Source organism: Oncorhynchus kisutch, linkage group LG1, assembly GCF_002021735.2.
Source record: "Oncorhynchus kisutch isolate 150728-3 linkage group LG1, Okis_V2, whole genome shotgun sequence".
Taxonomy (NCBI): Eukaryota; Metazoa; Chordata; class Actinopteri; order Salmoniformes; family Salmonidae; genus Oncorhynchus; species Oncorhynchus kisutch.
This window is the reverse complement of record NC_034174.2, coordinates 24308490-24324382: the sequence shown is the minus strand read 5'-3', so window position 1 is coordinate 24324382 and position 15893 is coordinate 24308490. Positions and strand designations below refer to the sequence as shown.

The 15893-nt window shown below is 41.7% G+C and overlaps 1 protein-coding gene across 1 annotated transcript in view; it reads right to left on the bottom strand.

Annotated features, from left to right (window-relative positions):
- LOC109897067 (leucine-rich repeats and immunoglobulin-like domains protein 1) overlaps positions 1-14819 on the bottom strand; it is a 47159-nt gene extending 32340 nt beyond the window's left edge. The window contains exon 1 of the mRNA XM_020491592.2: positions 13718-14819. Within this exon, the coding sequence (XP_020347181.2) occupies positions 13718-13920 (203 nt within the window). The 5' untranslated portion in view covers positions 13921-14819. The remainder of the gene's footprint in view (positions 1-13717) is intronic.
- Between the last annotated feature and the right edge of the window lie 1074 nt (positions 14820-15893).

Sequence of the window (15893 nt, the reverse complement as noted above, 5' to 3'; positions counted from 1 at the left end):
AGCCAGGCAACGGCAGTTAGAGCATACACAGGAGTACCACCACCACTGTTTTGGACTCCCGCAAAACATAGGCAAGAGAGGGTGGACAAGACTGAGAAAGCAGCCACAAACAAAAACATTTTTATTTAAAAAGTGTCACAATACACCCAGTGTTTCAACAATATTCATTTAGCAATGGTGCCCCACCACACCAAGAGGGCTGTGCGATATGGCCGAAATATCGGTAAGTCAGCATTATGTTTCTGAATGATTACATTTCTAAATATGTTGAGTAGTGCAGGACCCTAGGATGGTAACAAATGAATATTCAGTGGCTTCAATGGGATTTCTCCATTCTGATGGTTTTATACTCAACCAAACTGAAAGAGAAGTTGTCCATTTTAGTTTAACTTTTAATTTAGCACTTTATCAAAATAACTTTGTAGACTATATTGTAAAAATCCATACCAGTATACCTTAAAAGTTTATATATAGCCAAAACAGGGCTCAGCATGAACAAAGATGCCACATGAGGGAGGAGCACACAACACAGTCTCATGCACAATACACACCCGGATTGGAGTTTGATAGCAAATCCTCATTTGTTCCACAGTCGCTAGACTCCTTGATTACGAGCAAAAGGAAATGAACCGCCTCAATGAATCTGAAAGAATAACATCAATATGTCCATTCTGAGGGAGTATTGTTCCAGTTCCCTCTTGACTAGCCGCTGATCTTATATTCTGTACTTCAAAGTGAAGAAAATGACTGATCATTGAACAATATATTTCCCCCTGCTTAATGTTTATTATGCTTGCAAAAAGAAAAGCCTGCAATAATTACACCATCATCCATGGAGAGAGAATGGGGCCAAATACAGGCCTGAACTTTATAAACAACTGTATGTAGGCCTGTGTGTGTGGATTTATGTTCAGGTACTGAAAGCCTGTTTTCTACTAAATAAGTGGACACAGCCACTGCAGGTTTTTTGGAAGGTAAGAATGCTTGGCTCTGGTGAGCACACAGCTATCAGCTCTTGGTTGTGGCGGCCTGTTTAGAGGGTTCTCCACTTCGCAATACCTCTCCAAATCGCTCTCTTTTTTTTTCAAATCAGGTTTCCAAACTCTTACCAGATGTAGGCCTACAGAATTCACAGATGATTCATTTATCTAACCAACTTTGTAGACACTGGCTTAAACAAAAAGGAAAAAAAAACTTGGCGCCCCAGTGGGTCTTAACAAAAAAGGCCATCTATTCTGTTGACTGGATTCCTATGGAATGACTTCTGGCAGCAGCTGTTCAATTGTCATTACAGTGAACACAGCGATGAGCTCACTTCATAACTTAATGTGAATGTCAACTTTTATCTATAGTTATGAAAAGGACTTCTCTACTCACTTATTGCTGCTAATGTGTTATGTGGATATTATCTATATCCATACATACATAACACACATTCGATTTTAAACTGTAGTATAAAAGTTTACATTTACATAAAACAATAAATAAAAGCCATACCTTTCTATTGAGGCAAGCACTGAGCATCTATCTACTGAAAATATCAAACATTAGCACCAACAGGATTATTTTTAGGAATGATCAAATCAGAGCACTATGGATATAATGGTAAACCCCAGGAAACTAGAGGATGATGTTGCTTTAGGGCCTAGGGACATAATAGGCATAAGGCCCCATTGTTGCAATAACCTGCTAAATTCCTTCCATCTTGATTCCCTGATGCCGCTAGGGAAGTTTAGCACTCTGGTGTTAAATTAATTAAGGAATTAAATTGTTTTGATTGATTGTAATGGTTTATTTGTTGAAAATGTACCTTTTTTTAAACTACTTCTTTGTTATTTTAGAATATAAAATGTTATTGTGAAACATTGTGAATGAGACCCTGGTCTCAAATTGGGCTCCCCTGAAATTAATCCAAGACTACTAAAATCATTCTCAATACCACAAGTTTACAAGACTGCTTAGAAAGAATTGCCCTTGAAACCACAAGAGCCACAGTCCTGCAGTCTGTACAGTTGCTGTTGTATGGCTGTTCCACTGTGGATATGTCCATCTGGGGTTAAGGAAATGGAGATAACCGCTTTGGTTTTAGCTTTTGTTTCATTATGGCAGTTTGATCTGCTATCAATCATTCCTTCATTCATACCACCTGGCTCAAGATGCATGGTAACCAGTCACACGATGGCATCATCCTTGATTACCAGCAACAGCAATCTCCTCTGCAAGGTTTTAGTGTTTATTTGCATGTTGATTGTAGTTGGTTCAGTCAGACTACAGAACTTCCATCCAGTTAAACCAGACATGCACTAGACTGTGATGTTGACAACACTTACAGGCAGCAGGCAGAAACCCCCCAGCAGAATCTCCACCCCCAACACCCCATCAGTGCACCCCCTCAGGCCAGGTGAACTGGACCCAAGATCAGAGGAACCACCAGACCAGAGCCTGTCAGGAAACCACCAAAACAAACCCATTTCCTTTGGGCAAAAGCCAAACCATAGAGGTTGAAGGCAGAGGGGCATATGATGCAGTAACAGAAAGTCTGTCATAGTGTTGTCACAATACCAACAACACTAGTCCAAATAATAGATACCACGGAGAAAAAAAAAAAAGAAATTGGCCTAGCATCCTGTCCCCAGACACTTTTCCCCGTTTTCTCCAAAAACCTGAAATTCACTTAAATGCAATATGTTGTATAGACTAGAACTTCACACTGTATTATAGAATACTGCATAGAATGGCGACTAGACTGACCAGTGATTTGGCTAGAGGAATGGGAGGAAGGACTATACATGCATAATGATCTGCATGTTATTGTGGCAGTATGGGGAAAACACTGCCTGAAATGTTCTTTGCTCTTCAGTTAACACAGACCTCTCCCTCCCTTCCAAACAGAATTTAAGGAGGACCAGAAAGAAATGTATTTGATATAGTTTACTTACATTAGGCCTATATGAATCGTACCTTTGAAGCACGAGTAGCAGTCCCTATTCCTTTCTTCCTGTGCCAATCAAATTAGCCTAAAAACATAAATGTCAAGTTACCAGGCTACTAGCTAGCTAGGTAACATGACTGAACAACCGTGCTTGTTGTCAAACCAATAATTAGCAACCTGGGATTAGTTTAAAGCGGCCAGCGACATGGTTTGTGAAATTATATCAAATGCGCGCCAATTTTTAACTGCTTAGGCTGGAGACTGTTTTCTTTGCTGTAAAGCTGCAGGCATGCCTTCAGGCTCAATTTCCCCTCTCTGACACTCAGAGGCTGCATGACAATGAACTTGCAGCCAGTCTACTCAGACTGGTCTGTGCGCTTGGTTATAACAGGCGATGAAATTATACAATGTATCAACATTGCTCACTTTGCGTGCTGCTCCAATGTACAAGTCTAACAATAGAAGACTAATCAGGGTATGGATCTGCATCCCCGCTCGCCATCAAGGCCAAATTATATTTAAAAGAACTGACGGAGGAAAAGATGCACATGAAAAGTAGACGGAGAGAAGCAGGTGAGCTAGGGCTGTTAGGGGATGAGGCTGGCTGATTACAGCTGCCACACGTGATATGTGCATGATGAGCTGACGGAGAGAAGCAGGTGAGTGAGGGCTAGTAGGGGATGAGACTGGCTGATTACAGCTGCCACATATGATATGAGCATGATAGTGAAGTGGATATTATTGGACCTGCCCATACAAGAGACTAGAGGCTGTTGCTTCAATTCAACTGATCTTATAAACAGGTCTGAAAAGCATCATATGAAACAGTACTAAGCTATTCTAAAATGTTGGTATCATAAGTAGGGATGCAAGATATATCGGTGAACATATCCGAATCAGCCGATATTAGCTAAAAATGCCAACATCGGTATCGGCCCGATGTCTAGTTTAATGCCGATTTGAAAAAACGATGTCATAGCTGACGTGCATACCTATATAAAACATAGGTACATGACGTAATGATGCCACGTAAAATTTTGGCTACCCAGCATTCCTAACCTAGCCCACAAAGTCTGCTGTGTGGATCGAGCAGTCATTTGAAAGAGTAAGTACATTTCAGCGAGACAACTCAAAGGCGAAATACATTAAGGCCAAGATAATGGAATTCATTGCCCTTGACAATCAACCGTTCCCTGTTGTGGGTGATGTTGGCTTTCGCAACTGGTCGAGCACCGGTACACACTAACGTCACCAAGTGTGCTATTGTTCAGATGTTGCCTTACCGGAGTTACACAGTAATAGCTTCACTACTAGTAACTTCACTATGGAACACCGTTTGGGTCTTTGCGTGTCAAAAAAGATACATGTCAAATAACACTATGACGCGTTAAATTAGCTTTTAATTTGACACGTCAAATAACACAGTTCTATTATAGAATGTTGTGTGTTCTGAATTTGCACGTGCAAGCCAGGCGCCACCACTACTATCAGTAGCACTGTCAAAGCTGTACAAAAAAATATACAAGTCCGCAAACAAGCAAACACCGGCCATGAACGATGTGTTTACAATACCGCGGTGGTAATAAAGCATAATTTTTTCAACTGCAACTTCTGGGGTAGCTAGCTAGCTTTAGCTTGGTACCAATACGAAGCTAGTACCAACCAGCCTGAAAACAATTACCAGTAGAAATTGCAGTCATTTTCACTGCTCTTAGCAATGATTTAGGAATCCTTGTAAGGGTTAGCTAGGTAGCCACTTGTTGTTCGCCTATTGAAATTGAACTTCAGTTCATGAAAATAAATAGCTAGCCAGCTAATTAACCCTGTTGCCCAAAGCTAACGTTAAAAGGAGCCAGGTAGCTTCATCTGGCTAGTAAGTCTCGACCTGACCGAGTTGTGGTGTGAAGCTAGCCACAATAGTGGAATTTGCAGTTCGCCATCAAAATAAAAGTACCTCTCTGAAAGTGATGCAGAAGGTTACAATTGGTGGAATCGTGCCATATTTAGACTAGATCACGTTAAACAAGGTTGGAATGTGAAGCAATGAAATGGTTTATCAATCTACTCCGTGAACCCCACAGAACACAACTGTGAAGAGTTCACGTAAATATTGGCGTTGTAGCTCTTATCGCAGGACTGTGACTGTGTGAAATCATCTCCCCAGTCAGCCTATTGTGTGTATTGACATTCATATTGCACTGTACAGTTTTACCAAAGGATTAGAGATCAATGAAAGGGGCAACAGTCTACTCCATACCCAATATATTTTTTCCCAATGTCCTCCTCAGTTATCAGACCCCAAAACATCCACGCAATATTGTTTTTCCTCTGGAATAGTGTTTAGCCCAAATAGGTTGACAATAAATGTGGCTCAATTCACAGTTGTTTCAGAGTCCCGCAATAAGAGCTACAATGTTAATGTTCTCTGGGTGTCACCGAGTAGACTGATACCCCATGTCATTGATCCACAATCCATAGGTAAGGCTGTACAGTGAAATAAGTATGCCCCAATGCAATTCTAAAGTAGAATACATCCAGTGTGATTGCAACAGATGTCAAATTATTGTCTTTTGTTAATTTTATATAAAATTCCAACCTCGTTTAGCACGATCTAGTCAATTATGCCATAATTCTACTATTTGTATTAATTTGCATCACTGTCAATGACATACTTTTATTTTGAAGGCTAACCGCAAAGTCCACTATTGTGGCTAATCCTTATTGTTGCTAGCATCACAGATGTTCCGACCACCATTAATCAAATAAGAACTGTCTTATAAATTAGGGTTATTTTTGATGACACCTAGTTATATAGTTAGCTAGCTAACAATAGCTACTGAAACAGATTTCATTTTGCTCTGTTTTGTGGGAAGAACATTGTTTGCATCCATGAGCTAGCTAGCTTTAAAAAATAAATGTAAAAAATTATAACCAGCACTGTAGGTGTGCGAGACAACTTTACCAGCATCATAGCATACATATCGCTGAATCGTTGTGACATATGAAATACGAGTGAGTGTAATCAATGTGTAATAACTACATCAAAAACGTATGAATGCATTCAATTATTATGTGACGTGCAGTCATATTCAGATCCTGATTGGTCAACCAGCTTATTTGGCAAGTCAAATAGTGTTGACATGCAAAAACCCAAAAGGTGTTTCATATAAATCCTGGTTGAGAATTAAATGACTGAACAAATGAACAACGAAACAGCACAGCAAGTAAGTGAAAGAAATAGGTTTTGATTATGTTTTACTGGTAATGGGGACATAAGTAAAAGGCAACTAAATAACTTTTTGGTCAGTGTGGTGTGTGTAACCTTTATTAAAACTAGGCAAGTCAGTTAAGAACAAATTCTTATTTACAATGACGGCCTACCCCAGATGATGCTGGGCCAAGTGTGCGCCGCCCTATGGGACTCGCAACCACGGCTGGATGTGAAACAGCCTGGATTCAAACTAGGGATTGTAGTGACACCTCTTGCACTGAGATGCAGTGCCTCAGACCGATGCGTCCATGCGCGTGTGTTAAATAGTTACTTCCGGCGCCGACAGAGATGGCCGCCTCGCTTTGCGTTCCTAGGAAACTATACAGTTTTTTGTTTTTTTACGTGTTATTTCTTACATTAGTACCCCAGGTCATCTTAGGTTTCATTACATACAGTCGAGAAGAACTACTGAATATAAGATCAGCGTCAACTCACCATCAGTACGACCAAGAATATGATTTTCACGAAGCGGATCCTGTGTTCTGCCTCTCAACCAGGACAACGGAATGGATCCCAGCCGGCGACCCCAAAAAACGACTCCGTAAAAGAGGGAAACGAGGCGGTCTTCTGGTCAGACTCCTGAGATGGGCACATCGCGCACCACTCCCTAGCATTCTTCTCGCCAATGTCCAGTCTCTTGACAACAAGGTTGATGAAATCCGAGCAAGGGTAGCATTCCAGAGGGACATCAGAGACTGTAACGTTCTTTGCTTCACGGAAACATGGCTCACTGGAGAGATGCTATCGGAGGCGGTGCAGCCAGCGGGTTTCTCCACGCATCTCGCCGACAGAAACAAACATCTTTCTGGTAAGAAGGGGGGCGGGGGCGTATGCCTTATGTCTAACAAGACGTGGTGTGATCACAGAAACATACAGGAAGTCAAATCCTTCTGTTCACCTGATTTAGAATTCCTCACAATCAAATGTCGACCGCATTATCTACCAAGAAAATTCTCTTCGATTATAATCACAGCCGTATATATTCCCCCCCAAGCAGACACATCGATGGCTCTGAACGAACTTTATTTGACTCTTTGCAAACTGGAATCCATACATCCTGAGGCTGCATTCATTGTAGCTGGGGATTTTAACAAGGCTAATCTGAAAACAAGACTCCCTAAATTGTATCAGCATATCGATTGCGCAACCAGGGCTGAAAAAACCTTGGATCATTGTTACTCTAACTTCCGCGACGCATATAAGGCCCTGCCCCGCCCTCCTTTCGGAAAAGCTGACCACGACTTCATTTTTGCTGATCCCTGCCTACAGACAGAAACTAAAACAAGAAGCTCCCGAGGTCTGTCCAACGCTGGTCCGACCAAGCTGATTCCACACTCCAAGACTGCTTCCATCACGTGGACTGGGATATGTTTCGTATTGCGTCAGATAACAACATTGACGAATACGCTGATTCGGTGTGCGAGTTCATTAGAACGTGCGTTGAAGATGTCGTTCCCATAGCAACGATTAAAACATTCCCTAACCAGAAACCGTGGATTGATGGCACGATTCGCGTGAAACTGAAAGCGCGAACCACTGCTTTTAATCAGGGCAAGGTGACTGGTAACATGACCGAATACAAACAGTGCAGCTATTCCCTCCGCAAGGCTATCAAACAAGCTAAGCGTCAGTACAGAGACAAAGTAGAATATCAATTCAACGGCTCAGACACAAGAGGTATGTGGCAGGGTCTACAGTCAATCACGGACTACAAGAAGAAAACCAGCCCAGTCACGGACCAGGATGTCTTGCTCCCAGGCAGACTAAATAACTTTTTTGCCCGCTTTGAGGACAATACAGTGCCACTGACACGGCCTGCAACGAAAACATGCGGACTCTCCTTCACTGCAGCCGAGGTGAGTAAAACATTTAAACGTGTTAACCCTCGCAAGGCTGCAGGCCCAGACGGCATCCCCAGCCGCGCCCTCAGAGCATGCGCAGACCAGCTGGCCGGTGTGTTCACGGACATATTCAATCAATCCCTATACCAGTCTGCTGTTCCCACATGCTTCAAGAGGGCCACCATTGTTCCTGTTCCCAAGAAAGCTAAGGTAACTGAGCTAAACGACTACCGCCCCGTAGCACTCACTTCCGTCATCATGAAGTGCTTTGAGAGACTAGTCAAGGACCATGTCACCTCCACCCTACCTGACACCCTAGACCCACTCCAATTTGCTTACCGCCCAGATAGGTCCACAGACGATGCAATCTCAACCACACTGCACACTGCCCTAACCCATCTGGACAAGAGGAATACCTATGTGAGAATGCTGTTCATCGACTACAGCTCGGCATTCAACACCATAGTACCCTCCAAGCTCGTCATCAAGCTCGAGACCCTGGGTCTCGACCCCACCCTGTGCAACTGGGTACGGGACTTCCTGACGGGCCGCCCCCAGGTGGTGAGGGTAGGCAACAACATCTCCACCCCGCTGATCCTCAACACTGGGGCCCCACAAGGGTGCGTTCTGAGCCCTCTCCTGTACTCCCTGTTCACCCACGACTGCGTGGCCACGCACGCCTCCAACTCAATCATCAAGTTTGCGGACGACACAACAGTGGTAGGCTTGATTACCAACAACGACGAGACGGCCTACAGGGAGGAGGTGAGGGCCCTTGGAGTGTGTCAGGAAAATAACCTCACACTCAACGTCAACAAAACTAAGGAGATGATTGTGGACTTCAGGAAACAGCAGAGGGAACACCCCCCTATCCACATCGATGGAACAGTAGTGGAGAGGGTAGTAAGTTAAGTTCCTCGGCATACACATCACAGACAAACTGAATTGGTCCACTCACACAGACAGCATCGTGAAGAAGGCTGAAGAAATTCGGCTTGTCACCAAAAGCACTCACAAACTTCTACAGATGCACAATCGAGAGCATCCTGGCGGGCTGTATCACCGCCTGGTACGGCAACTGCTCCGCCCACAACCGTAAGGCTCTCCAGAGGGTAGTGAGGTCTGCACAACGCATCACCGGGGGCAAACTACCTGCCCTCCAGGACACCTACACCACCCGATGTTACAGGAAGGCCATAAAGATCATCAAGGACAACAACCACCCGAGCCACTGCCTGTTCACCCCCCTATCACCCAGAAGGCGAGGTCAGTACAGGTGCATCAAAGCTGGGACCGAGAGACTGAAAAACAGCTTCTATCTCAAGGCCATCAGACTGTTAAACAGCCACCACTAAAATTGAGTGGCTGCTGCCAACACACTGACTCAACTCCAGCCACTTTAACAATGGGAATTGATGGGAAATGATGTAAAATATATCACTAGCCACTTTAAACAATGCTACCTAATATAATGTTTACATACCCTACATTATTCATCTCATATGTATACGTATATACTGTACTCTGTGCATTGGGGCGGCAGGGTAGCCTAGTGGTTAGAGCGTTGGACTAGTAACCGGAAGGTTGCAAGTTCAAATCCCCGAGCTGACAAGGTACAAATCTGTCGTTCTGCCCCTGAACAGGCAGTTAACCCACTGTTCCTAGGCCGTCATTGAAAATAAGAATTTGTTCTTAACTGACTTGCCTAGTAAAATAAAGGTAAAATAAAATACTATATCTACTGCATCCTTATGTAATACATGTATCACTAGCCACTTTAACTATGCCACTTTGTTTACATACTCATCTCATATGTATATACTGTACTCGATACCATCTACTGTATCTTGCCTATGCTGCTCTGTACCATCACTCATTCATATATCTTTATGTACATATTCTTTATCCCCTTACACTGTGTATAAGACAGTAGATTTTTTGGGAATTGTTAGTTAGATTACTTGTTGGTTATTACTGCATTGTCGGAACTAGAAGCACAAGCATTTCTCTACACTCTCATTAACATCTGCTAACCATGTGTATGTGACAAATAAAATTTGATTTGATTTTAAAAGGCCACTAAAATGTTTAATATCGGTATCGTTTATTTTGGCAAGGAAAATATTGAATATCGGTATCATCCAAAAAATTTGATATCGGTGCATCACTACTCATAAGTATCATGATGTTTTGGTACCGTGATACTGGTATACAGCGCCACACTTGTTTGTCAAAAGAGGCAGTGAGTAGTTGGTTGTCTGTCAGGGCTTGACATTTCTTGCCTGTGTAGGAAACCACTCAGCAAAAGCTGGTTTGTAAAAGGATCAATCCAGAGAATTCTCCTTCCTGTTTGAGTGAATATAGGTGACACTGTAGATCACAGTTGTAGAAATGAAGGACAAAGCAGGAGAGACTTCTTACAGACACAGGGACTCTACTTTGTCCCTGTATCAAACCACATCGATCGGAGCCAATGTTAATAATGTTCATGCTTTTATTTCCTTCTGTAAAACCCATAACACGGATGACATTGCAGGCAGAGACACTTTACAGTGACCACAAACGAGTCAAACCACCACTCGAGAGAGATTCTCAACGAGTGAGAGGAAGCCTGCAATGGGTATCATTAGGCTATTCATCAGAAAACTACTAGAGCACTTATCTAGGGAACAATCTTTGTGGTGTTTACAGCCTTATGGGCATGCATAATTACCACTATATTCTGATACGTTTAATAAAGGCAACAGCAAAAATATAGAATACCCTTAAATCTCTTGCTTTGAAGTACAGTATATTAACCATTTAACATTCTCCCTAAATAACCAGTGGTCACTCTCGCCAATTTCCCCATCTAATTATTTCAATGCCTCGTCATCTCTCCCTGTAAGATCAATCTCCTCTGCTTTCCCTTTGGCTGAATATGCCAAACACCTGCTTGTTTCCTACGATCTCCATCAAGGCAGCAGTGTCACAGGAGAGCTGTAAAAACAGGGCAGAACAGGGAAACTATTTTTGACAACTGGAAGGCATTATGGCTCCATTTTTCACCAAGCTGTGCCTAGAGAGTTTCCTCAGAAAACTCTCGCTCTTACTGACGGATATACTGTAAAGGAGCACCCAGTCTCTGCCCCATCTACCCCTAATAAATCCATGCTACTGTAAGAGTTGTCATCACTACACTAGGCCTATATAAAATAGAACCACAACAGCAAGTCACTATTTGTTCCTGAGCACAGAGTATATGAAAAGAATGAGAAATGTAATTCTTGTAATTATTTTATACAGTTAAAGAATTGAAATAATAGGAGCATTACAAAAAATTATATCTAGGACTTCAGACATTTTTAAAACTCAAGCCATCATGAAAAGCCGTCCATCTTGTCCTAACCAACACAATGGCGTTCTGCTCCAGAAGAGCCAGTTTAGAGCAGCTCACTGTGAGCTGGACCAATCTTGTTTTTATAGACACCCAACAGTAATGTCCGCTTACCCACCTCACTGACTGACCGAACGCTATTACTGCTAGCATCCACCCAGGCCAGGTCTAAACATAACAGGGACACTTTATTCCCCCCACTAATTCACTTGGCACATTTTCCCCAGAGGTTGAGAGACAAACATTTGGTGTGAAACCCAGCATGGATGTGACTGGACACTTACACAGTGGTCTAAAACTAGGATCTCAATGAATCCTAGTAAGGTTTTATTTTAAAGTTTAGATTCAAAAATCATAGTATAAAATTCTAAACAGTAAAAAATTAACTTAAATAAATGTAGACCTGATTTATGAGATTATCATATTTTACTCCATCATTATAGGATTAAGATTGAGGATTAAAGGTATTTGTTTATCAAATGTTCATGTTTAATATTCTCCTTCCTTACGTGATGCATTGAGTGAGTCTCTGTGGACCTTTCTTCAGACCAGGCCAAACCATGAGGCATATCCGTTTGATCATAAATTAGAGGTAGCTCCAGCCGACCAGTGAGCCATCCACAGTGACTGGCCATTCATCTCCACCTCTCTCCCTACACAATGTGTGCAGTAAACTTTTAAACGCCCGGCGTTTTGAAGTGCCAAGCGGGGGCAAAAAAGTGCATGCTTTGTAATGAGCGAGAGTGAATGGCAGTTCCCCTGTGCCCAACCCCCATACACACACACGTTTTGTAAACAGAGTGAAATATCCACCTATACGAATGCATCTCCTCCTTTCAACAAGTCAAATGAACTGGGATAAGAGTTTTAATGGGATCACATACAGTCTCAATAGAAAACCAGAGAAGAAAGTCTCCCTTTGTGGCTTCTACAAACGTGGAGAAATATGCAGCCTAAGTGATTTACAGATTAATTCAATGCAATAAAACCATTCAATTTGAAAACAAGAGTATGTCACAGCTTAATCTTGACCAATAAGGTACTTACAGATAACAAGTATGCTAACCTAATATATATATATATATTTTTTTTTTTTGGGGGGGTCTAGACATGATCCACCAGGCACCAGATATCACACCACAATGTTTGCTTTTAGCCATTCCAGATGAGAAACTTGTCCCCATTGCTCTAGTAGTGGTGTTGTTGAAGATAGTATAGTACTGTATACCTATGCATCAGTGTTACATTATGCCATAAACACCACTGTGGGGCTAAAGGGCAATAAGGCATCATTACTCACATTTTAGAGGACTTTTTAAAAGTTGCATTCCTCACTTCCCAGGGGAAGACAAACTGCCTCAAACAGGAACCTGGGAGTCTGAGAAGATTCACTTTTTAACCCCCAAGACCCAAAAAAGACGTATAAATATCCCTCTCGCTCCTCCTCAACAGTCCTGCAAAACAGTTGAATTGTCCTTAAGAGTCACAATTGCCATTGAAACAGTGGTCCCACTGCTGCTTGAGCCAAAATTATGATTTAAAAAAAGTAACTGGTCTATAAACAAGCTGTGCCATTTCAATGGGATGAGGAATGAAATGTTCTCAATTTCAAGACACATTCCAAGAAAATGTTTCTCAATTGGCTCATTTCCTAAACAAACCTGCAGACTGTGTCCCCATTGTGGCCAATGATGTCTTGAGAATACACGCTTAATTTACTAGAAATCCAATTTGTGGGCCACAGCCACAGAACCAAATAGGGGATAAAGGACTAATATTGTAAGTGTCATAAATCTATATGAGGTGATGTTTAGACAGAGGTTTAAATCCAAATGAGATTTAAGCTAGTCAATTTCCTTGGAAAAATGATTTGCCCAAATACATAAGTAGATATTGTTTAGATTGTTGAAAATGTATCTAAATCTTCCTAATTGACACGATTTAGTTATATAGGCTATTTTCTCCCAAATGTATATATTTTTGGTCACCCTTGAAGTGGCCTATTCAGAGGTGGGGAGTAGCCTAATACGTCAATAAAGCATATTATTGAAGGGGATAACAATTGAAAGCAACTTGTTAAGTAAAGATGTTGTTTTGACATTATCCGTATTCCGCTGTCCATGCATGTATAGCCCATTTGGGTTCTGGTACAAAGTAATAAGACAACCATGCAATCAGGCAAGTTACAACTCCATAAAAGTTCATTGAAATATTAATTTATGTCCTTGCAACAATGATTCCGACAGTCGGTGGAGGGCTGCGTTGGTCAATTAATACGGCAGCTCGAATCTACTTACAGGGAAACTGTCCGAATCGGCAGGTCCAGCGGTGTATCTGTCAAATCCAAATGACTACAGTCCACAGAATTTCCATTGCAGGTACAGTTCTGAGCACATGGTAAATCTGAGCTCAAACCGTAATTGATTAACAGTTCCAGCGAGAATACTAAATAAAAACCATAGTGGGAACCCGATCCAATTCGCTCCAGGGGCGCCGCCATTTTGTATCCAGTTTAATCGAGCGGCCACTGATCTCTCCTCAAATTGGAAATATGATACAGTTTTAGAGAGTGAGGTCTGTTATAGTACATCAATTGCGTTGTGCTAAAATTAAGTAAAAACAAACACTTGTGATGTAGACAATAGGTCTACTCTTCCAAATAAGTAATTTAAAACAAGTTATCAGTCCAACTTTCTCCTCGTGTTCTATGTGGTCTGAAATCAAAGTTGATTCACGGTTTACTTAGCAATAAGGCTACAAACTTGTCAAGTAAACACAATTAAATGCAAGTAGAACTTGTCCATAAAAGGCTGATAACGAGGACTCTTGGCAAAGCGATTCGTTTTTGGCAAACATTGAAATAATAGGCAAAAAGATGGCAAACATCAACGGCGGATCCTCATTTTCAATACAACTTTCAGCATGTCAAACATACAAGTGACACACATTTTCCTATAATAAATTGACACTATCTAAATTACTAGCCTATGCGCGTTGCCTCCGCACTCAAAATAAACGTTGAAACGTATCTTCTCTTCATCGCGGGCTTGGAATGTTGGCTAAAACGTGGACTGTGATACAATGTTCCATTGCTATGCAAATGTGGAAGGCAAAGTTTAGTGCCGAAAACTATCTTTGACTTCTCGTTTATGACGCTTGCAAAACGCCAAAAAAAGAAACACCTTGCTAGTGCCAATTGATCCCAATTTCGCCGCACCCTCGACGCGTTATGCTATCCGAAGAGCCGAGGAAATGTTTATCAGATGCTGTCCGATTATTAACAAATTCAGTCCCCAACTTCAGACTGTATCCACTATGAGTTGTTTATTCTTGATTTAGTTTACTTTTTTCAGTCGTCGTTCCATAGTAGTCCCACTTTGGATGCACAAGGGAACCTCCCATTTCCCTTGCAATTGGCTGTTCAAATTTGAGGAACGGTGAACTCCTAATCTCACTGGCTGTTTAGAATTCTACAGGCGGTTCGACTGCCAGTGACCAGCTGTCACTCACTAGTCGTTGACCCAACCCATGTTTCTCACCCCGGGTGTGAAACCGCACCACCTCCTTTCATGCTCACCGCGTCTTAAAGGGGCAATCAGCAGTTGCTACATACATTTTGGGACTTATACATTAACAATATGTACCCATTGATTCTTGACTAATATAGCTTATAAAGGCCTCATGAGCTTAGTTCAATTGTCGTACCCCATCAGAACCCAAAATATAAGATTGTTTTACTCCAATGTTTGTGAACAAAGAAAATGTAAACACACTACGTAGCCTCAAAACATGGTTAAAACAATCATTTTGATATCTAGTAATTGGAGAGTAATACAATTTATCCAGCCCCATCCCTCAGCTTTTTACCAAACCAGGGGTGAGGATTAGGCAATGTTATTGTTTTTACTGCTGAGTGCCGCTTTAAAGGGACAAGGACCAGGTTAAAGCACTATAATCGGATAATGATAGCCTTCCGTAATAGATAGCAGTGGAAATGCTGCAAATGCTGTATATCATTCTGATACTATTGTAAGGGAATTCTGCCCTATGTGCACACAAGTGACCACAGGAAACTTCTTTGATCAGAGGTTAGTTTGTTTAATAAGGATTGCAACCCAGAGTATACACTTACAGTCATTTGCAAGTAACACACTCAGTACAAAGATGGTGTTTTCCCTTTTTATCCCCTACTGAGGATCACCCCGGCCAGGGTGATGTCCCATAACTTTAATACCATATATCGTCATAATTAGTAGGTGCTAATACAAAGATGTCTCTGCTAGGCGGAGTTCAGCTTATTGTTATTTGCAGTTAGTTTCCCAATCCTTCTTCCTCCTATTGCTATCATGTGCCAGCAGAAGTAAGACTGGAACATAGTATCAACAGGAACTGAAAATATAGTTTCAACAACACACAACACACTTACAATCTCTCTACCACTGATTCTTAATTGCATACTAAGGCAAAACATTA